The sequence below is a fragment of the Parasteatoda tepidariorum genome, chromosome 1, assembly GCF_982258835.1.
Source record: "Parasteatoda tepidariorum strain Cologne lab strain chromosome 1, Ptep-v5.0, whole genome shotgun sequence".
Classification (NCBI taxonomy): Eukaryota; Metazoa; Arthropoda; class Arachnida; order Araneae; family Theridiidae; genus Parasteatoda; species Parasteatoda tepidariorum.
Window position 1 is genome coordinate 80,579,800 of NC_141755.1, and position 25,822 is coordinate 80,605,621.

The following is a 25,822-nucleotide window of genomic DNA, read 5'->3' on the forward strand; positions in this document are numbered from 1 at the left end:
TTTTTACACTATTGTTTAAAAATATTCTTGACGATAAAAATCACTTGAACACTATTTTTAAACCCCTAATAATGCATAGCTTTTTTATTACGTTTTGCATAAAAGATTCTAAAAATATTTAGAAGATTCGTTAAGGAATACATATAAAGACTTTAAATCTACACTTAATTTTAAAATACCATAAAATCTATTGCTTAAGAAATAATGTTGAAATATATCTGATTTTTCAATATTGAAAATTTTCGAACAAAAAATTAAAAAAAATGAAGAAAATATGATGAATATATGAATTAAAACTAATCATTTTTAAGTAATCGAAAGAAATTTGTTTAATAATTTCTGAAAAAGAAATTGGTTTAAGTCGACTAATTCTTTCATATCTACTCATTTACAACCACTTCTATTTCTTATTCACAACCTATAAATTTGTTACTTCAAAAACATTAATTATTCTATTAGTATTATGTTGGAAAGGATGAAATTTTTAATTAGTGACGTTGTCAACTTTAACAGCTAATTATTTGACGTAAGCTTATTATATTATTTTATTATTATTTTTTATTTATTTTTATTTTTTTGTTCGCAAATTACACATTTTACCTGTTCAAAAAAATCATAGAAAGCTATAAAAAAAATTTTTTCTTTTTTTTAAAAAAAAAAAAACTATTTTTGTTGAAAATGGAATGACCAGAAATTTACACTATTTTGAAATAAGAACTCGTACATAGAATTACGGCTTCACAAAAATATTAAAAATTCATTTGGCTCTAGTGCTACAACACAGCAGAGAGTATCAAATTGATTCTCCAAATTTTGTACAGGTAACTTAAGTTTCATAAATAAGAGAAATGATTGCCTAAAATCAAAGGTTAATAATGATGAACTAAAGTACAATATTAAAATTGGCCAACTATCAGACTATCATGGCAGAAAAATATTGTAATTAAATATAAGGAATGATGCAAAAACTTAAAATTAAAAATAATAAATTTATTAACAAATTTATACCTAATTTATTGAAAAATTGATATCTATCTAACTGCATGATAATACTAGACCACACACATCAGAAATTTCTTGTGGTATTAGTAGAAATCTACAGGAATTTGAATTAGAACATCCTCATCGTCATCGATATTTCCTAGACCCCTACGAGGATAATTTTTTAATAAGAAAATTATTTAATCCTAAAATTGCTGTAACACTAGCTTTTCAGAAATGTATTAACTCTTATACACCAGGATTTTATAACACCAGCCAATACAATCTAGATTTTAACTAGTGAAAGAGCTCACAATATGGATGCATACATTAATAAATAAAAAATGTTAAATCGGTAAGTAATTAATCAACATTACCTTTTTTTGTTACATATCTCATCCTTGGCAAATTTGACACTAGGGGGAAAAGTTAGGTAAGCAAATGAATGTCAAACTTGCATGGTGCATTTTCAAAACTATTTTATTATTATTATCAACACAAAATTTGTGTTTTTAAATACAACATGAGAGATAGAAATCGAAACTCTGTTTTACTACATTTTTAAAGGTTTTTTATTTGTTTCTGTGAGGTTAAAATCTTGCAATTAAAATTTTGACTTCTTTCGGACACGTTAAACCTCAATTCGGCGCACGTTGATAATTTAAGTTTCAATTGTTTTCTAACCACTACAAGCATAATTATTTATAAACATTTCATCGCTAATTAGAATTTATCGTAAATACAAATTTTGATTACTTTTTGCTAAGCGAAAAAGTTCAAATTAATGCATGCAAAGTTTATTGCATTTGAAATTTGATCTTTCGAACAGAATAGTAACAATTTCTAAAACCATACTATATTTATCAAAAGTAATTAAATTATTTGTAATTTTTAAAATGGTTATAAAATAAAAACTTATGTTTTTATTAGCTTAAATTAAATTTGCCAGAACAATTTAAATAAAATTGATAGCTATTTTTAGAATTTTTTTTTTCTAAGAATAAAAAGTTTTGTTTTGATGAGAAAAAAAATTTTATTGGGAAAAACAACTTAATGCACACATGAAAATAATATCAAAACTTTTACAAATGAGCAATTCTATTTTTTTAAACAATGGAACAGGAAAAAACAATATCTTAAATGATAATTTAAAAGAGCAATATTAATGTCTTCAAAGGCCTTATTAGTTTAGAAAAACAAAACTACATAAGTTGAAAATTATCTGAACCAAAAAATAAGTTTTAATAGAATACATAATGTTTACATGATAAATTGATATAGTACTTACATGACTGCTTGATTAATTTTTATTGCACAAATTATTATAATTAAGTATAATAATTGGAAAATAATAGTTAAAAGTAAAGCTTCTATTAAACAAAAATCTTTACACTCTTTTTTAGAACAATATGAGAAATTATTTTATGCTTCTTTTTAAGTCTTATATCATTTTTATATTTAAATAATTTTTATTTATTTATTATTTTATTTTACAGATAATTTGAAAGTTTTTTTTTTTTCATTTATGAAAAATTGAAATGAAACTTAATTTCTTTTTGTAATTTATATTATTAATATTTTATATTATTAATATATTAATAATATATTATTATTATATTATTAATATTTTATTAACATTTGTTGGGCTATTTCTTTTAACCCACTAGCTGTTTAGCAAATGGGCAAAATTGGTAGAATGTTTCCCCCCAATACACTATTTCTCTATCTAATGACATAAAATAACCAGGTTTGCTATGCCGAGAAGACTGTAGGTTAAAGTACGACTTTTTACGTGCAGAACTGTCAGTGGGTTAAAGTGTACAATCATTATGACTAAGATGCAATCGCTCAAATCAAAACAATTTTCCAAAAGTAAAAATTTGAGTATACCATACACACTTTGGAGGAATAAATTTTTGGGTATAATTTTACAGTAAATTAGACACTAGTCTTAGAATAAATCAACGAATTTAAAAATAAAACTAGTTTATATAGATTTATAAAAACTTGTAAACTCATAACAATTCTTAAACAAGAAGAAATAATTGAAAACAGGAAATCCAAGACTAAACATCATTAATAAATGAGATACAATCAATAAAATTAAGCAAGAAAAATTTCAAAAGAACATTTTAATAAAATATATTTACATAAATATACAACAAAATAAATTAAAAATTTAATTAATTCATCGCTTCATCAGATATTTCACTGTCTTCTACTTCTTTAGAAGCTGGAAAATACACTTTGAAGGAATAATTTGAACGAGGCAAGGATCCCTTAAAAAAAAAAAAGAAGAAGAAGATTTAATAAAGTTAGAGGTAAATGAACATCATTGTGATCAAACTTGTAACTGAAAACATCATAAGATTTATGCTATCGTCAATCAGCCCAAGGAAGCTAAACATTCCTAACCTTTCATTTTAACTAAACATAATGTTGGAACAACTAAATTTTGAGGTGAATTTTTCTCCATTAGAGAAAGGCTTCAAAACAATGGGAAAAAAACTTACTTGAAAAAAAAATTTTAAAACAGAAACAATCCATATTAGCTCTTTTAAAACTATTTCAAGGTTTTAAACACAAGGAATGTTTGGGCTCAATTTTTCAAGAACAATGTTTTTAAGAATATTTTGTTTTAAGAAGTTTTCCTAAAATTTTAAAAACATTTTTACTGTGTTGTTTTACCCAGTCACTATAAAACAATATTATCACATTTAAATTTATAGATTTTTTATTCATTCCAATAAAACACCCATATTTTTGGTAAAATAATAAGTATAATTATTTCTAAAATAAATATTAATGACAATTATTACTACAAAAATATTATTTATACAATAAATGATAATTATTTCTATGACAGCTCTTTTTAATCTTCCAAGCAAAGCCCCTGTCAAAATAATGCCCTGCTATGGCTATATACTTCTTTTTTATTAAATAACATAGCACAAAAACTGGTTTTATGACTGGTTAATCAGTAGCTGAAAGCTTGGGAAAAGCCAGAATTAACGCTCAAATGGGTGGTGATTGACTAGCGATCACATAAACAATTAAATTCAATGCTTTTTTCACATAAACAATTAAATTCGATGTCTTCTTTTATAGAACTTACCTCAAAATTAAAAGATACATTTTTTTTCTACAAACCGATTTATTTTAATTATTTATAAATAACTCTAAAAAGACTGATTACTAAATAAATGACTAAATTATTAAGTTTAAAAGCTACACCACTATCAAGGAATTATTTGGTGATTGAAAAAGTTGATGTATTTACTATTAGTTAAAGAAGATGTTAATTTATGTATTTCCAATTGTTCGTATTTTATTCGAGAGTGATACAGACCAGCAATTATTCATTAAACACCATAAATTACTTAAATAAAGAATCAAATTATGATTAACAACAAAAATCTTTTATTTCAGAAATATATGGAACTCCAAATTAAAGAGAAATGTTCTTATTTATGTACATATTAATTAATAAAATACTACATTTGGAAAATGGCCTGGAGAACAGGGCTGCAAAGACTAAGCATCACAAGGCACCTCCGTTCACCATGAAATCAAAAATGCATAGCATAGTTTTCGCCAAGGAAAGTTAAGGAATCCACGTATTTTCTATTAATTGTTTTTATTTATTGCCAAGGCTCTTTTTCTGACCCTTATGCATTCAAATGTGTTGAAAAGGAAGTTTGAGAAATAATAGCCAATTTTAATGAAGTCAAAACATTAGCAAACATATAACAGTATTTTGAATTCTATGCTAATATGTTAAGCAGATGTAGAGGGAATCTCTGAAAATAGATTTTATTCCGCACTCAATTCAAGGTTGTGGTATTAAATATTATATTAATGATTTTTATTTATTGAGAAAGGATTAAATAAGATAATTATTTTGTTTTTAAATGTTAGGAAATAAGCTATGCATACTTCAGCATAACAACCGCATTAAAATTATTAAAACAATATTAAAACATTCAGCAAAATTAATATTCAAAGGGACATTATGATTTATATTTTAAAGACTTATAAAACCCAAATCATTATATGTGATTACACATCAAAAACTATCCATTGTAAAACTGTCCATCAAAAACTATCCACTGCAGCAAGTTACACAGGTCTTGAAACGTGATTTCATACTTGAAATAAGGCAGTTTATCATTTCCTGTGGCAATTGGTCTCACTCGTTCAGCATTGCTCTTTTCATTCTCGGAGGAGATAACGAGTTACAGTTGCCCTCCCCAGAGCATCCCAGACATGCTCTATAGGGATGAGGTCTGGAGATCTGGCTGGCCAAACTATTTTGGAATTTTTTTTTATATATCTGTCGCTGAACAGCCGACCCAATTTTTTGGGTTTACGACTACTAATGATCAACTCCGTAGCTTTGTTTTTGAACCAATCCAGAAGACAAAGAAACTCCTGGATCAGTACCCCCAGAGGTATTGATTTGTTATGGGAACATGGAGGACTTTGCAACTCGACAGATGAAACGTGCATCAGTCACCATTTACTACACAGGGAGTCTTCGGCCGGTGGGGATCGAACCCACGAACTCTTGAACATGAGCCCAGCGCCCTACCAACCAGGCTATCATGGCCTTTGGCCAATCTATTTGGCGAATATCCTCAATCTCAAGAAATTCGACGGCCAGAAGAGCTCCGTGTGGCCTCGCGTTATAGTCCATTAAAATGAACTCAGGGCCAATAGTTACAAACAAGATTAACAGATCCTATATCTAGCTTTGTTATCATGTAATTTATAATGTATGCCCAAAGTACAAAATTAGGCAATAATGCATGACACCAAAGTTTGTGAATTGGAAATTATATAGATGAGATGAAGTTTGAATCAAAGTGAGAAACTAACTCTACATATATGTTTGGCACATCAGATGAACTGAGATTTAGATTCCTAAAACATTATTAGACTAATATCAAACAATAGGATTTAAAATTATACAATTAACAGAAACAATCAAAAAGACAAATTTAAAAGCAAAAGTACATTATGCATAAAAATTAGGTACAAAGTGTGTAAGTATTATAAGCTACTTTATATACAAGTTTCATTAGATTCAAGGAAACTAGATGCTTGGCATCTAGATATTAAATTAGAAGCTTTCAATTTTAAAATAAAGTGATGTGATAATTTTATCGAAAGAATTTGAACATTTTTAAAACTTTTATTTAACTGCTGTATTATTTCATTTCTAATATAGCTCAGGAATTTCTGAAAAATTTGAAAGCTGTGAGGGTTTGACTTATTGGAATCTGAATAATTCTGCATTAATACCACCAACATAAATACTTCTCCGTTAATCGAGCAGTAGCACTGGATTGTTAAACATCATGAAACTGAACATACAAAATACACGAAATAAGTCAGGCTATTGTCATAATTCTTCGCATATGCAATTACTTGTAGTTTAAAATTTACATTATACAATTTATTTTTATCACTTATTTTTCTTCTTAAAATAACAACGAATGCAGAAAAAAAAGTTAAATTTTTTAGCTTACGAATTAAGACAGTTCTTAATGTTAACATCTGATTTACATCACATTAGTTGAACTGCTTAAGATCTCAATCTAGACAAAGTTAAAAAGCTTGAAAAGGAAATAGAAAGTTACCCACAAAGATAGAGTGCCTTTTTTTAAATTTATTTATTTATTTTACCCTTGCTTACGTAGGAATTTTGAATTTTTTGTAAATTTTCAAAGAAAAGTGAACTCTTGGTTGATAAACTTGCACTTAAGATTCGAAATATAGGGTACTAAAATTTTATTCAACAATTGAACTGTTTTATAAACTAAAATTATTTCAATTCATTTACATGAAAATTCTTAGGTAAATAAAAATTGTGCATAAAAATTGTTCATTTAGCTATCTAAAAATTTCATTGTAAAATAAATTATCATGTTTGAAAAGTGAATTAATGTTTGATGTCAAGGAAGGGAAGCACTTTATCGAATTTAAATATTTTTAAAGAATTTATTTTTAATATTTATCAAAACCATCTCAAAATGTGTAGTGTTATCTTAGACAAAAAAAAGTTTTAAACACATTATATCAATTTAAAACACATACTGCATATTTTATAAAAACATAAGATTACACTTCAATTCATACATTTTCCCACTCAATAATTAAAAAAATTTCTATTTTCAATTATCAGCATATCGTAAACTAACAGATCACTAAAACATCAACCCAAAAAAACATATTAAGAGACATTTTGAAAATACTCAATACTCTGCATTTAAATTTTCACTTGTTTGTTATAAGCATAAAAAATTATGTTCAAACAAAGTATTCTTAAATCAAGAAACATGATTTGTCAATAGCTATTTGTCACTCTAGAAAATCATTTTAAAGTTGACTTTAATGTATGTATATGTTCCATAAGGAGTGCTTTTAATTAGGATATTTTCGAATTATCATAAAAAAAGGCATAAAAGAGTATGAAATTTAGGAATCGCAAATTAATATTTAACAGAGTGAGAAGCCAAATCTTTCAACAAAAAATAAGCACCTTTTAAGCACTCAAAAAATCTTTTTAAGCACTATATACATTAACAAAATGCAAAATATTTTCAAAGACTTTAGATGAACATGAGAAAAGAACTAGTTTCTGACAAAGAACTCTTTTCTTGATTATATTGGCCGTTATAAAATGATCGAGATATTTTTCGGTTTGATATCAGAGGGTGGAAAATGAAGTCTGAAATTGACAATATCTTGAAAAATGCAGCACAGTTGCACATGAGAAGGCAATAATTTCACCAAACCCAGCTCAGTAGACGCACATATGGACTCACAAGTATTTCATCAAACACGTAAAATGTTTGGCGTTTTCATACGCTATGGACCGACGGTACGCCGAAATGTATTGTGAAAATGTTGAATAGAACAATGTGAAAAGCACGCTTTTGCATAATACGTGGCGAAAATCGATATGGTAACGAAAAAAATTCTAATTTTTGAAAAGGGAAAATTAAGCACTTTTTAAAAACAATCAATGAAAAAAGCACCTTTAAGGGCTTTTAAATAACGAAAATCAAAAATAAGCACCTTTTAAAAACGCTAGGCACCATGTTTAAGAAAGAAAGAAAAAAATGTTAGTAAAATCTGTTAGTAAAATCACTAATGAGAAAGGCAAGAGCAAAAATATCAAAGCCAATTTGATTAAAACTCCAATACTCACTGTTCAACTCCTACTTCATATGGCAATTAAACAGGTTTTGAAGCTTTCAGTTCCCTCTTTCACAGTAATGATTTTGATGGCATTTTTGTTTTTATCATTGCTTAAATATTAATATGTTACCCCTAAAGTGCATTTTTTTCAACTTTAGTTTTGTCAAAGCTTCTAAAAATATACATCAAGCTTGATTATTACGGAACAACCTCTATTTACAATGTAAGTAAGGTATGAAAAGTAAGGAAAGTACTCAAGGTATAAAAAGAAAACTGACTTACTGGATTAAAAAATATACTGCTGGTACTTTTAACTGTGTATGGATCATATTTATCAGCACAAACAACCACATCCGGTAGAGGATATAACCAAAGAGAATGATCATATTCCCAGTAAATAGGAGCAACATTATTTGGAAGAGGCATAAGATGTGCATTTGCAATAACAGTCTTCACAAACTAAAATTTTTTTTTTAAAAAAAGGCAAAAATTATTGTTAAATATAAATTTCATAAAAATTAATAATGAAGATACAAAAATCAATAAAATTTATTTCTCAAGTTCATGTTGCAACAAAATAATACTATTATCATAAACATACATTCCCCATAAAATATCTAACCTACAGGTTACAGATTAGGCAGGGTCTAACCAGGTAAAAACAAGTATTTCTATAATAAATATTAAGAAAATAATTTATTTTCTAATTGAAATGTGCATTACTAACTAATACAGTGCCTCTCATATACAAGAAATATATATGAATTTAAAAATCAATGACCAAATAATTTTGTATTTATTAGTATTTGAGACTTATCATATGCGGATAAAGTTAATTTATCAGTTTTAAGAGCAAATATTACAAATAAAAGTTTAAACAGGCTCTTCTGCATTGCTACAGTTGCCCATCCCTTGAGATTGAGATATTATATTCAACTTTTCAGGGATTTGGACTGACCTTTCACTTAGGAGGCTTAACATAGATTCTACACTAAGTTCTTTACTGGTACTACGATTTTTCTTGTCTTACAAATTTTAATTTATGAGGTGACGAAGTGAGAATTACTGTCTTTCCTAGTTGCTTACTCTGCTTCTCAATTTTTAGGCCTTTTTGTATAAAATGCCTGATTTCCATTTGGGACATTAATAAAGAAAACTTGTTACTTTAAGTTAACCAGTCATTTTCACCAAAAGTGCTTCAAATAGATAAGATCGGGTACAACCCAGACTGACCAAGTGCAGGTTTTATCTAATAATGACATTTAACAAAAGAAAGAAAGTCTTAATTATGATGAAAACTAGTTTTAATAATTTAGAATAATAATGAAACAAGTGTGATAAAATGTTGAAATCACCTGGAAAAATTTCAAACTACTAAAAATTACAGTATAAATTGAGTGAAGCAAAATAAATAGCCTACACTATCATTCATCAATATCCAAACAACATGGAGCTTCTCTACAACAAGTTTCAAGTGGTTTTTGAAAAAAGGCAGCTGTAACCTAGTTAAAAGTGTTGTATTCCAGTTTTTTTCTAACTCTCACCCAAATTAAAATTCGATAAATAATAATTATTGGTTTTATTAGTTGAAACCACAGCTTATAAACTAACAAATGAAAAGGTTTAAAATAGCAATACAAATAATTTGCTATTTTATAGAAAATTTTTAAGATAAATAATATTATAATTAGCGGAAAATATTTGTGGCATGTAAAAAGAACAAACACGGCCAAAGTATTGTGTCAATACCTTCTAAATTTACACACACATATATATATTTCAACATGTTCCTTAAAACACAAACTAACTGCGTTTTACTTATTGATTATACACATGAAATAAAAAAGCATGGCACTAAAAGCCAATATTAAAACAAATAATGAAAACTTAAGTCTGATAGCGTATCTGAATTATTCCCTTCAAAGAGGTAATTATAATAATTAACTTTAGAATAATTTAACAGCAAATAAAGATAAAATAACTGAAATATTACATATTTCATAGAAATAAGAAACATAAATAGTATTCATACTCTGTAACTAATGAACTAATATAACTAATTGGATAATTCATAATTTGTAGTACATAAAGTCTTGAAATTTCTAGTAACCTTTAGGATTATTGAAAACTTTTTTGCACACCCATACATTGTTGTAATGATTAGTATATAACAAAAATTAAATTTATAGGAACAGTATAACTCTTAATTTTACCGGGGAAAAAAAGTATCAGGAAGCATTTTACCAAATTTGGAATATCAACTTTTTCTTCATGTTCCCAGGGAGTATATATACTATTACGGCATAACTTAGATATTATGTCTTCCCGAAAGATAACAATATCTTGAGAACAATACTGTATTCGACATGGATTTGAAGTAAAAATTGCTTTTGGAACCTTTTTCATGAAGTCACCAAGAAACGTATCAGGTATTGGTGGCCTGATAAAAAATAAAAATAACATTGTTAAAAGGCAAAAAACATATTAAACATAAAAATAAAATAATTTTATAGTCAAACAAATAATATAAACTTGATAAAACTCTTATTTATGTAAAATAACTCTATTACGTAAATAAGAGTTTTATCAAGCTTAATAACATACCATTTATCAATTTGTCACTTGTTCATTTTTTAATTTTTTTTTTTTAAATACAAAACTAGTTTTTTTTAAACATTGCTCAATGTACTAGATTGCAATTTACATTGCTCAAATATGGGGCAATGTAGATACTACTTAATAGAACTTATGCAATATACACAAAAATATATTTCAAATAAAGAAGTAATCAAATGATAAATATATTATTCTGCCCCTTCACTTAAAAAAAAAAACTTGGAATTTTTAATATGACATATTTAAATAAGTTTTCTAATATACAAAAATTTTGCAAAATTCTCTCCATTTTTTATTTTATTTAAAAATTATATAGTTACATTTAATATTATATGAAATAGTAAAAACTTAAACATACCTTCACTTCATTACAAATAATTAAAAACAATATTTAAAATAAATGGGAGCATAAAAATACTAACTACCAAATAATTGAATGTTAAAAAAAAAAAAAAAAATTGAAAAATTTTTTTTCTTGATAATTGTTAGACTACTAAATCATGATAAACTGTTAATAATTTATTAATTGTTAAATCATGATGTAATTATAATTAAAGGAGATAGTTTGGTATTATGGTACATTTATTATGCATTTAGAAATGGTACATTTAGAAATTGTAGAGACAACTTAATAGCCCAACATTTAATACAGTAATTTCACACAAAAAAAAACATACATTAGTGTAATTAAAAAAAATGTGAAAAATAAAGTTGAAACCTAAAAAAAATTATAAAAATAAAAAGTTAAGCAAAAAAAATTATGAACGCGGACTAAACGTTAACAATGAGTTCGATAAATATAGTTAAAATAATCTATTTGTACAATAAGAACCTTGGTAATATGTAAGGTAGACCAGGATCGTTAGGACCAGGAACGAATATAAACTGTGAGTTTTCAATCAAGGTAGGATATTCACTGATTAAACTACCAAGCTGAGAAAAACAATCTGAAAAAAGAAAGGGTGATAAGAATATGCTAAAATAATACATAAGTACCAACATTTAACAATAACACTTAAAGAGTTTTCTATATTACTAAATTACTATTAAAAATCTATATAAAGAAATTTTTCAAATTAAAGACATCTTTTTTTAGAACAAAATTTTAATGTTTTAACAGTAATTGCAATTATGTAAGTAATAAAAGAATTTTCAATTAGAAATATATAAAAAATATTTATAATATGTACAATTTTTTTAATATATTATGTATGCATATTATAATAATGATATATTATAATAATATATAATAATACATTATAATAATGAAATACAAATAAAATTAAAGCAATTTAAAATCAACAACATATAAATTACAAATAAATAAAATAGATATAGTTTTGGCAATAAAAACACGTTTTGGCTATTCTTAAAAATAAGTTGCTTAGAAAATTTTTGTTTCACTGCATATTTATTTTCAGCTTGAAAAAACTTTTTTAATTATTAAATAGTTATTTTAATATAGTTAGTTTTTTTAAAAAGAATCTTAAATTGAATTCTTAAAAAATTTCTAAGAATTTTTGAAAATTTTTATAAAAAGTATAATTAGTATGAATATTTTTTTAAGAGTTTTGGAAAGGTTTGTGAAAACTAGGAAGTTTCTTGGATAAATAAGAGTATGCAATGTTAAAATATATAGCTGTTAAATATATTAATTACGATTGGAAACTTTAACGTAAATATTTATGACAATCCAAAACAGTATTCATACCTTCAAAAACTTTGCTTTGAGAACCAACTATAGGTAATGATAAAAAATTTCCTATAAGAACAAAACAAGTTGGTGGCATTTGAGAATAGCCTGCAAACAGAACTTGTAATTTTTGCATAACCTAACAAAAAATTACAGATAAATTAGCACTTGAAAAATAAAACATACAAAAAATCAGTAAGTCCAATCATTGAGGAAAAAATGAATAAACAATTCCATAATTCTTAGATTTAATAAAAAAATTTTGATTACAGCTGGTACGAATGGGCCAAAATAGCAGACTTTAGCACGCAAAGTGCATAGATTCTAAATTTTATAGTCACTATGTTCTATTAAGATCTAAATTTTATAGACATAGAAATAAATTTTAAGAAAAAGTATGCATATCATGATCAAAAAGAAAAAAAAAGGATTGATATCTTAATTTTAAATAAAATTAGTTTTATTTATTGCACTTTAATACAACTACAGTGGAGTCCCGATTATCCAAGTTAATGTGGACCACAACTAACTCGGATAACCTAAAATCTCAGTTAAAGGGGAGAGCATAAAAAAGAAAAGAAAAAGAGCAGGTACAAATTTAATATGTTTCACAAATACAAAATTTATATGAGTACACCACATACAATTCTTATTATAATTAAAAGGCTTACTTAAAATCACTTAAAGAGCATCTTCAAGAGAATTAAAGAGTTTTTACTTAAAAAAGTTCTAAATCATTTTTTGTTTTACATTACTTTAGCGCTTTTCTGTAGTAATGTTTCACCAGTTTTTTAGGGATAACAGGAAGGCTGGTGTCGCCTCTTCTTGCTGTTCTATATATTCAATAGAACTTTCGATAGCTTTTAGTGATAGCTGTATGAGCGATTTTAATATGCTGTCATCAGATCAAGTTGTTGGATTTTGTTTTCCTGATTGTTTAGAAGATAAAATTCAGATTTTTTTCGCGATAGTTTAAAAAATAAAAAATAAACCAGAACGAAAGAATCTTTGAAATATTTTATAGCATAGTTAAAGACGAAACTTGCATAATTGGGGTTCAGATAATCGGAACTCTATTGTATATAATAATATTGCTCAGTGCTTTTGAAAACAAAATATAAAGCTGCTAACGAGCAATAGAAATATCATTATGCGATTCAATTATAATTTAAATAAGAGCGAAACATAACAGTCAGTAGGTTTCATGAATAACAGGGTTAAATTGATATAATAATAAAAGACAGATTTGACTTCTTTTGAAAATCAAATTTTAAAAACTGAAATTTTAGAATAGTTTAACTTACTTACCTTGAATTGATCCAACCAAATGTCAGATAAAAATACAAACATAGCATTGCTATTTTCTTCTTCAATTTCTCTAAGCTTTATAGAAAGTCTATGTGAATTTATTGTTGGGCATGGAGTCGCACAAAAATTAGGAAAATATGATCTAAAAGTAACATTTACTTTTTTAGAATAATACAAAACAATATTATGGTTTAAGCTTAACAATATTATGGTATTAAGCTTATATTTTTGATTTACATGAAGTTAAAGCCAATTACATTCACTTTTAACAAAACTTATATTTCAGTTAAGCCTAGATAAAAACTATGTATTGGTCAATATTGCTTAAAATTTGTAAATACGTTTTTTTAAATAGTCCTTAAAATGAATAGGGATTGATGCGCTTTGAATGACAAATAGTACAATACAGTACATATAGTACAATACGGTGAATGAATCAGATTCTGTCAGACCAATAAGTCAGTGTTTGCCTTCTTTCATGTCTTGTATGACTCTCATTGTGAGTTTTTTTTTCCAGATGTTGTTCTATTAACAGTAGCTGGGCCCCCTTTTCAATCCTTCTTCAACTGCCAAGTTTGAAAAAGAAAAATGCGGAAAAACACTACAATGCCAACATCTCGCAATTTAATGCACAATCAAATATTTAGGTTTAATATTTGAAAAAGTTAAATAAAAAAGGTGATTTAAAAATCTTTAAATAAAAAAAAATTAAACTATTATTTAAAGCCCAAATCAATCAAATTACATTTTTATAATTTTAGATAAAATAAGATATAACAACTATATTATATAATGATTATACAACTATTAGAATAAGAATTCAAACAAAATGTTTTTTATTAATAAAAAGAGAAATCAAAAATCATGTTGTAAAGCAGTTAAATACTACAATTCCAAAGGAAAGTTGCACAATACAGCAGAAATTCCATTAGAAAATTGAAACTTATAGAAAATTTTAAAGAAAACAATAAAAGTAATGAAAAATATTAAAAAAAAGACATTCTCTTCTTCATTATTGTTTTTTATTAACTTGTTGGAAAAAGAATATTAGTGTGTTTTGCTTTATACAAATTTATCACAACCTCAATTTAAAATTCCAAAATTAGAAATAAAAGAATAAGTATGAATAAAAAATCTAATTGCTGCGCATTCAGAGGTTTTTAGTATAGAAAGCTTAAGCTAAATCATTTATGCTAGTTTCGACCACAGAAACTCTAACTGAATCATATCTATTGAAATTTCTTGAGTAACTGTAATAAAAGGAAATACTGTTTAAAAGAAATCATTTTCATAAGCAAATATACTTTTTTTTTTAATTTCCAATGGCAAGGCATATTACATTTATAAAAACAAGCCACTGCGAAACAATGAGCAAGCAATTACAAATATTGACCGAAGTTATTAAAGCCTCAGGCGTTCTCTAGCTCTCCAATACAGGGCGGTCTTGGAGTCGGCAGAGTCACGAAGTGCCCCGCATCGACGCAGGTGAGCTCTATTCAGAGGTTCTCCCAATCGCATAATGAACAAAGAGGGGAGTCAAAAATACCAATTTCACGGAGATGTTCACTCAGGCAGTCATGTCAAATATACTTGTAAACATAAATACCTCAATAATATGAGCTATTACTGTTCATCATTTTATTTCCTTTAGCACTAATAATGCTGATATTTCTGGGTTCATTAAAGCTCACTTATTGTTGGTTTGATAACATCATGACCATTATCTGTGTCACTTATCCATTTAATCATCAATATTTATTTTACGGTTAGCATTTTGCCTGTTATTCAACATCTAATTATGCCACTCTTATATTTAACTTTATATTTAGTAGCCGGATGTTGCAATTGTAAAATAATCATTGCCTATTATTCAACATCTAATTATGCCACTCTTATATTTAACTTTATATTCAGTAGCCGGACTTTGTAATTATAAAATAATCATTGCCTATTATGCCACTCTTACATTTAACTTTATGGGGTGTAGTGTAACAGGCCTCCTCGTGGTGCACCCTGGATAACGCTAAATATGTTATAGCCTTCGTCTTTATCTTAAGCCCTCCAGGAGGCCCGCAATTTTTCTAGTTTCAAGACGCTCTCCACCCCTGGAGATATTTCTTTGCTATATTGGACTGCAAGACTTCTCATGCTCGAGAGAGCAAATGATGCATGTAATTAAAAAAAAAATATTTAACTTTATATTTAGTAGCCGGACTTTGCAATTGTAAAATAATCATTGCCTATCATTCAACATCTAATTATGCCACTCTTATATTTAACTTTATATTTAGTAGCCGGACTTTGCAATTGTAAAATAATCATTGCCTATCATTTAACATCGAATTATGCCACTCTTATATTTAACTTTATATTTAGTAGCCGGACTTTGCAATTGTAAAATAATCATTGCCTATTATTCAACATCTAATTATGCCACTCTTAAAATTAACTTTACATTTAGTAGCCGGACTTTGCAAATGTAAAATAATTATGCAAGGATAAAAATTAACAGGATGTCTATGTAGCATTGTTTGCTTCTTATAAGGTACTAATTTCGTGGTGTCGAAAAAGGGCAACCCTAAACCCTTATAAACTCATACGCAAGTTTTATTCAGACATTAATTTTAAATGATTAAATTATACATCTTACTTACAAAGTCTCTTCAGCAGGTTCAGGAGGAGGAAAACCCATTGCAGTCACATGGAAAACTTTATCGTCACTGAAACCTTCAACTAGAACAATATTGTTTTCTGTAAAAAGGCCTCCTTTATATACCTAATATGTCATCAGGAAATATAATAAATTGTATAATATGCTATGTAAATAAATTTAACAATACTGAGGTATTTGGAATAAGAAAGGATCCATTAAACAATTTTCCATACTTTTACAGATTACAAAATTTTCTGTAAAACTGAAACAAGGGATCTTTTGTAATTCATTTCAACTTAATACAAAAAGCAACTGAAATTTATATGCTTCTTTTCACAGTTTAGAATACTTAGTAATAGAAAAATATTGTTAGTTAAGTAAAGTAAGGAGGTTTAAACATAACAAATTTGGCTCTGTCAATGGACGTAACAAGAATGCCCCCTGTGACCAAGCGTAAATAAAAATTATGTTAGATGCTCCTGAGCAGTGCTTTTTTAGACACTATATATTATGTCTAACATTCAAACTAGACATTATAAATAATAACTAATTTATCAATTCAGCCATACCTTCAAATGAGAGTATTCACAACACTAAAAGAATTCCAGATATTATTTCAATGTAAGAGAATATATTTTTGCTGTACTTTAAATATAAGAGCACTAAACAAATAACAAAATTACAAATATTTGATAGCTTCCTAGTATTTCTTAAATTAAATATTTGAAAAGGGGATAAAATGTTGAAGGTTAAAAGAACAAACTCATAAAAAGTTGTTTAAAATTACAAACTGGCTCAAGTAAACATGAATAAATATTTCTCAATAATTCCTCGTGTTTAGATAAGTCAATAAATTAGAAACAATTTTGGTGAAATGGTTTTTAATTATACATTGACGGGTGAAAAACAAGTTTTAAAGCAAAGTTTGTCTCCAAAAAGTAATGAGCTAATAACAGCATTTTGAAAGCAGATTGTAATCATTACATTTAACAAAATAGTTGTAGCTAACTACACTTAAAGTAGTTATAGTTAACTAAAAAAAAAATTTCTGACCACTGTAATACATAGTACACTTGTTTAATGGGAGTCTTTTTTAACAAAAAAAATTTAATTGAAGGTCACGATAAATTAAAGCTAACAAGACATTATATAAAACAAATTATTTATAAGACTTCAACAAGCCTTTAAACTTATGAGCACTTGGTCCACCATCTTTCATTGCCTCAGCAACATCCTTTCCTGTCAAACAAACTAGTGTTTATAAAGGAATTTTCTGTAAAAATTTACACAATTTGACTTAATGATTTGAGGGGTAATGGCAAAGTCAGGCACAGGTTCAACGGCTCTGGAGCCCTTTCTGAGAAACACGAAAAGTTTTATTCACATACTTTGCAAGATAGTTGGAAACTCCTTTTCAAAATTGTTTTCACATTGATTTTATTATGAACATCTACTTTCACAAATATTCTAAAATGCTAACTTTGCCTTGTTTTATTATTTCTAATGAAAACCACACAAAATTAACGGGTTTATATCATTATATATATATATATATATATATATATATATATATATATATATATATATATAGTCGGACCCCGATTTAACAAACCCCTAATTAACGAATAATTAACCTCGAATTAACGAATTATTTCAGCATCCGGAAAAAATATTTTTCATTAATTTTGATCAGAAAAATATTGCATTTTTTTGTAATTGGCAGATTCAAAATGGAAAAAAATCTTTCCTGGGAGGAATAAAGTAGAAAAAGTATATTCGTTTCAAACAAAAGAAACGCTCGCAACAGGGAAAAACAAAATTCGTCGCGGGTAGGTGAGCAGAGTCAATAAGACATATTACACTTGCAAGGTCATTTTCCAGGGGTTTGTCACGTGGACTATGAGTCAAACAGGAAATTCCTTTCTTATCTTAGATAGTCGTTTATAACTAGTAATTTTTAATAATACATATGTACAAAAAACAATTTTTTTAAACCCCGATTTTACGAATGACCCCGATTTAACGAATAAAATTTCCGGTCCCGATGAATTCGTTAAATCGGGGTCCAACTGTGTATATATATATATATATATATATATATATATATATATATATAGATATATATAGATATATATAGATATATATATAGATATATATATATATATATATATATATATATATATATATATATATATATATATATATATATATATATATATATATAAAGGAATATTTAGTAATTTTTTAAAAAATATTAACTGAAAACGTTTTATTTCCAGCAAGGAATTTAATTACGCCCTCAACAAACTCGGGCCCAGGACAGTTGTTTCAACCTCTCTGCCCTTGAATACAGTTTTAATTAATGTAACTTCATTCACTCATCCTTCAAAAATCATAAGGCTTTATCCTGAAGTTAAGAAATAATTTAAAAATCCTTGAAAGTTTTTTAATCTTACCTAATGTGAAGTTAATAAATTTTAATAAAAGAAAACAATACACTTTAGAATTGTCAGTTCTCTAACATTTAATTAGACATAGGGACTTCAACTGAAAAAAAAAAAAAAACACAGTTATTTTTTTTTTTTTTCTTTTTGTCACATATTTTGCAAAAGGATACTGTTTTGCTTAAATTCAATGGTACAACTCCAGTTGGATCTTCAAGAAAGAACTGGCCCTAAAAACATAAAAATATTTAAATAGAGACAAAATATTTAAAAATATAACAAATTAATCACTATAAATCAAGTACTATAAATGATTAGAAGTGTGATACATTACAAAAATCGGCATGTTTATAGAAATACATACTAAATTTGATCCTATCTTGGAAAGAGATTATTCCATAAGACTGACTGATATAATTTTAGAATGAATTGCAAAATGAAGTTATAATAATTAAAAACATATTAACAATAAGGTTTATTCAATCTCAAACCTTTCCATTCAGATTATGTTCTTGATTTTATGTTTTCAAAAAATTGTATGAATTATTGACAAAAGACTTTCAAAATAAGTTAAGTGAAAGAAAAAAAAAAGATTCACACAATTGTTTTTGTAATTTACTTACATACAGGCACACATTAACGAGAAATTAATGTGTGCCTTTATGTAAGTAAATTACAAATTAATAATTTTAGAATAAATTGTAAAATATAAGTTATAATAATTAGAAACATATTAACAATAAATGGGCATAGTATTAACAATAAGGCTTATTCAATCTCAAACCTTTCCATTCAGATTATGGTCTTGATTTTATGTTTTCAAAAAATTGTATGAATTATTGACATGGGGAAAGACTTTCAAAATAAGTTAGGTGAAAGAAAAAAAATGATTCACACATTTGTTTTTGTAATTTACTTACAGGCACATATTAACGAGAAATTAATGTGTGCCACCTTTATGTAAGTAAATTACTAATTAATAATTTTAGAATAAACTGTAAAATGAAGTTATAATAATTAGAAACATATTAACAATAAATGGGCATAGTATTAACAATAAGGCTTATTCAATCTCAAACCTTTCCATTCAGATTATGTTCTTGATTTTATGTTTTCAAAAAATTGTATGAATTATTGACATGGGGAAAGACATTCAAAATAAGTTAGATAGGGAAAAAATGATTCACATATTTGCTTTTGTAATTTACTTACATAAAGAAGCACATTAACGAGAAATTTTTCAATGAGAAATTCTATTTCATATATAGATTTAATAAGCCTAAATCAAGGCACTAAAAAAACACCTCTTTCTAGTTTTAATATGCTTGAGACCCATGTGTTATTAGCTCCACATAACAAGTCCTTCTCTAACTTCTTATGTTCTAAAATTAATGAGAACCATTCATGCAAGGCAATCTTAAAGGATCATCTATTCACTAGATGATTTGGGGTTTTATGTAAGGGTTTAAAGAGTGATTTGCAAAATGGTCAAGAGCCTGAGAATTTTGTGACTCCAAAATACTAAGAAGTGCCTGTCCATGGCATGACAGTTAGAAGATTTACGAAATAAGTTAAAGTAATAATGAATAATAATAATAAATAATAGTATATAATAATATATAAAAATAATATGCATAACAATAATAGTATAATAATAAATACTGACATATTTGCTTTTATATCACCTTTAATTTCAACTCCATGTTTATTGACCATAGGAAAATCTATTTTAAAGCAGATTTAGTTATAAAAATAAATTTTGAGAGGCAGGAAGTTAACTTTAAAATGACTCTAGTTACCATCACGCTAAAGAACGATCTTGAAAGAATACTGATCGATATGAAGCTAACAAAATAACCTATAATTTAAATATTGCATAGGACAATTTTCTATTCTTTCAATAGGAAAGGTTAACATTAAGAAGCGCTCTTTTCCAAATTTAAAGCATCTAATAAATTTGAAATTTCTTGTGAATGCCAACTGTTTTATATTTGTTAAACTAAGCACGAACAAAAATTCAAATTAAAAGAGAATTTTCATTATGTCAAAAATGAAGAATTACACCAGTCACCTTTTGCATAACATTGTTGACAAGGTTCGTGATTTTTTTGATTTAAATCAGATTTTTTTTTATTTAAATCAGATTTTTTTGATTTTTATTCAAATACACTGTAAGAACTTTCATTTATGATTAAAAAAACTTTGTAAATGTTTAATCAAAATTAAATTAATATTAAAACAATATTTTAGAAGCATATTTATAACAATATTTTAGAAGCTCTAACTTTTATTAAAATAATCTTTCATTATAATACATAGCTTTGAATGCATAGCAACCATTCTGAAATAAATGCATAATTGAAATTTAAAGAGTAGATGAAATAGAAAATTTAAAGAATACTTCAGGGGTCTGTCTAAGTTTTTCTGAGAGGTATACCTATTTTGTGAAAATTCAGACATAATTTGTGAAAATTAAAAATCAGATAAAAAAATTAACACAAATATGGTAAAAATATGGATTTATCGTTTCTTACGAGACACAAAAATAAAATTTTAAGAGAAAAGTATTTTGTCAAATTATTCTACCGTTTTTCCTAAAGTTGAATTTGTGAAGGTACCACTAACTATTAAAACAAAGTTTCAATTAGTAAACCATAATTTTAATTTAAAATTGTGATTTCTTCTCTTTTTTTCTTGATTTTTAAACTGACAAAATAAATGTAACAGATTGTGTTTATAAATGTAGACATTCATCAAAAAATAAATAAATATTTAATCTATATATTTTTATATTAAAATAATTATTTTTAATTCTATATCAAAATAGATAAGTTAAGAGAAAAAAAATTTTTTTTTAATTCTATGTACTCATTGGAATTTTTTTCACAAAATTTCTTTATAGAAAATCAGATAATGTCAAAGATACTGTAAACATATTATAACCCTACTGCTAACATAACCCTACTGCTTCAAATAAACTTTGAAGAGAAGAATGACACTATATCAGGAGAAAAATATCTGAATTCATCAGCCTTTTTTTTTTCACTTTTGGCATATTAGGGTAATTTCTTTTTAATACAACCTCAAGCTTCAGAAATATACATTTTCCACCAATAAAATCTAATGTAAATTTTAATTCCACACTTTTTCATTCAAAAGGTGGAATTTTAATTAACATTATTTGCATTATTTTTTGAAAAAAAATCATGCTTATCAATTACTTTCTACAGCTATGCAAGTCTATATTAAGACAGCATTAAATGTTTACTTTAATCTGTACTTTCAATCTCAAGAATCAAAACATTTTTAAAAATGTAATTTCAAATGTGTTGGGATTTAACAAACACCAAGAACGAAAGTAATTTCGTTAACTAAAATTAATTAATGCAGCAATTTATTTAAAATAAATTTTAAAACTAAGAAAACAAAATAATAGAAGTATCAATAATTTAAAACACTGATTTTTGACTTTTAAAATCAATATATATATTTAAAAAGAAATAATTGATTTAAATCAATGATTTTTTTAAAAAAATCATTTGATTTAAATCATGATTTAAATCAAGCTGATTTAAATGAACAAATCCTGATTGTTGACTTAAAAGAATAACAAATTACAAATACTTTTGTCAACAAACAATTATTCAAAAGTGTACTTTTCGATGAGGCATATCATATTATCAATAACCCTACATCTTTAGTTAAAATGTTTAGTCTTTAAATTTAATATTGTCAAGTACATGAGAGCTTTTTATCATCACCACCTATTTTTCACCAATGAGATAGAATCACTGGCATATAAAGTCTTCAAAACTTCCACTTTTTTAACAGTCTGATTTAGTTTAATATTTAATTTATTTTATAATTCTAATTTGTAGTGTTTTACTTTATCTTTTTTCAATATCTGATAGTGTGCTGAAGATGATGTTCCAGTATAGCAATAAAACTTGTACAATATTTTTATCAATATTGTACAATATTATAAACAATATTTTTAACTATCTGTTAGTTTTAAAACTTGTTTTTGTCTTAGATAACTTACTAAGTTATCTAAAGAGTTATCTAAGATAAAGTTACTCTAAATGCAACAAATAATAATGAATTTATCAAACGACACAATTTTGAGATAATAACAAAATTGTATTGATTAAAAAAAAGAAGAAAAACTTATAAAATCTTGCATCCTATTAAATTCATCAAATAATTCACCTCCTTAAGTTGAGTTAGCATTCCCAAAACAATTATATTATTTTCAGTACAGGACAATCCAAGAAGGTGTTCAACTGCTTTGAGAGTATAATTTTGGGACTGATTTGCACTGCTAACAATAGATTGAGCAGAGAAAAGTCGATGTCGAGCTGTTCTTTGGTGTACTGTTTTATAACGCTCAATCAGCATATCAGCTTTAGAGTCTGGATTTCCATGCAAAACAACTGGTTTCTTATGAAGGGTGCTCCATGTAAGAAATTTTTTTGAATCAATACTGAAAAACATACATATTAAAAAATAGTACAACAGTTAAAAGGCATGGTAATTAACAAAGAAAAAATTTATAATATACCTACTTGTAATAACATAAAAGTATAATATATAGAAAAGAAAGTACATAAAAGTCTACGTAAATAAAAATTTTGACTTTCATATAAATGTTCTTCCCTTAAATCAACCAAAAAAAATAATAAAGAAATAAAATTCCATCGTTTTTTTTTTTTTTTTTTTTAGTTCAGTTTGAAAAGATGGAAATCAATGCACCATTATATTCCACGAAAGTAGATGGTCAATTTGTACAATTATTTTAAAATCAATAAAATACATAACTCTGTTTAAAAAAAAATTAAGAAATTGTTACTGTGATGAAAATGTTTGTTACAATTTAAAGAGATTTATAAAACTCAGAAAATATAGTCTTTAAAAAATACACACCAGTCAACTTCAGTGAAATGAATCGCATTATATGATATTTAAAACAAATTTCGTTGCAAATGTCATAAAGCATCGCATTAATTTGAAATCATTTATAGCCAGAAATAATATACCTTATCTCCCTTTTTTAACTTAATTATCTTTTTGATGCTTCCTTATTACTACCTGTTCATGCCAACTGAAAGGAGGAACTGTTGTTGTACTCAGAATAAAATGTTTAAAAAATACATAAATATAGGCTTTCAAAAGGTGAAAGCTAAGAATTTGCTTCATTCTTTTTAGTTTCTAGTTGCTATTGCTCAAGTGCTGATATGTAAATCTTCTTGAACTAATATCAAAAACAATAATTATTTTTTCAAGACATCGCATAAATTTAAATTAATGTTGTTAAATTATGTTACATATATTTCAGAGGCACAATTTTTTTTATATAGAATTATTAGAAACTACCTATTACTTATTGATATTATTCTGTTTCCAGTATCGCAAAAACCTATGAAGATATTACTATATCAGTATATATTCCACCCAACTAAAATCAAGATGCAAATGAATTCATCTGGTTGTTTTACTTGGAGTAATTTAAAGAAAAATACATAGATGGGATGGTTACATGTTTAGCTTTTAGAATTTATCGCTTTCTGGGATTTTTTTTTTCTCCAGTTTCTAGTGGGCCACTAGCTGGAACTCACCAAAACTTTGTGAATTACTCTGCCAAAAGTATTGATATGGCAATCTTTCAAAATCCATTACTACAGTACCTGTATTAATACATTATCACTGCATCTAAATTAATGTGCAACATAATTATTATCATAATGCTAACAGCATGTATTACCCCTATTAATAAAATGTCATTGGCATCAACAATAGGTGATTCTTTACAGCCCCTGGAAGGGGAATAGCGTCAAATTTTTTACAAGCGTAACATTGGGGTGTGATATCATTTTTTTTCCAGATTTTATTCATATAAATAATTAATTTCAATAACTATATTTCATTTCTTCCTTTAATCACTTGTTAAATTAATATACCTATTTTTTTCCCCAGCACTAATAGAAAACATCAAATAAGTTTTATTCCTTCCCCCCCCCCAAAAAAAAACACATAAAAGTTAATTTTTGTAATAATCAAAATAATTTTGTAACAATCAAAAATCTTATATTCTCTTATAAAAAATATTGAATGTAAAAATCCCTTAATATATATATTAAATCATTTACTCCCACGAATGGGAGACACACTTACGAATTTAATAAATAAAAGTATGAATAATTGCAAACTTACTTATAAGTGAATCGTATCAAGGAAAATGCATCAAAAATTTTCAATAAGTCTCCATCGTTGTTTGAAGTACAATCAAGATTTTGAAAGGCTTCTTCTAAATGAGATTTTTCAATCAATGAACAAGTTAGATTTTGTGAATTTATTTGATCTATTATGCTTTGGATTACTTCATCTATCTGAGATTCGTTAATGTTTTCTAGTTGTTCATGAATATATTTCAAAGCTTCGCTATAGGGAAAAATAAGATACAAGTATAATAATAAAATATAATAATTTGCCCATGTCAATAAAGAGAACACACTTTAAAGAGACTAACCTTCGAAGCGTAAAACCATACATACTGAAAGTAGAGATAATTTTAGCTTTAAAAGAATTCATCCTGTTTTAAATATTAAATCAACGTTTAAAATTTATTATATATAATCAAACTAAAACTAAAAATTGCTAAACAACACGATAACTAAAACAATTATAAAATAGACTTTAAAATAAACAAAACAGACGAATTTTGGCGCGATCGACTTTTTGCAGTTTACAGTTAACAAAAAAAGTAGTTTGCTTATTAAAAATTTATTGTTTTCATTCGATACATATTTTTTGAATTTTAGATAAAAATTTTGATTTTGATAAAAATAAAAGAAATTTGATTTTAATTAACTTTTATTTTATCATAATTTATTTATTAAATCCAGAATATGTTTATATTTTTTG

The 25,822-nt window shown here is 26.1% G+C and overlaps 1 protein-coding gene across 1 annotated transcript; it reads right to left on the bottom strand.

Moving 5' to 3' along the window:
* Positions 1–3,098: 3,098 nt before the first annotated feature.
* On the bottom strand, positions 3,099–25,643 carry PolE2 (DNA polymerase epsilon subunit 2). The gene is made up of 11 exons (XM_043050750.3): positions 25,428–25,643; positions 25,112–25,339; positions 23,111–23,384; positions 19,075–19,131; positions 16,459–16,580; positions 13,805–13,946; positions 12,515–12,635; positions 11,636–11,750; positions 10,432–10,627; positions 8,470–8,646; positions 3,099–3,260 (listed from the first exon to the last, which is right to left on the bottom strand). The coding sequence occupies exons 1-11, from the start codon at positions 25,487–25,489 to the stop codon at positions 3,165–3,167; spliced, it is 1,590 nt and encodes a 529-aa protein (XP_042906684.1). The 5' UTR covers positions 25,490–25,643; the 3' UTR covers positions 3,099–3,164.
* Positions 25,644–25,822: the final 179 nt, after the last annotated feature.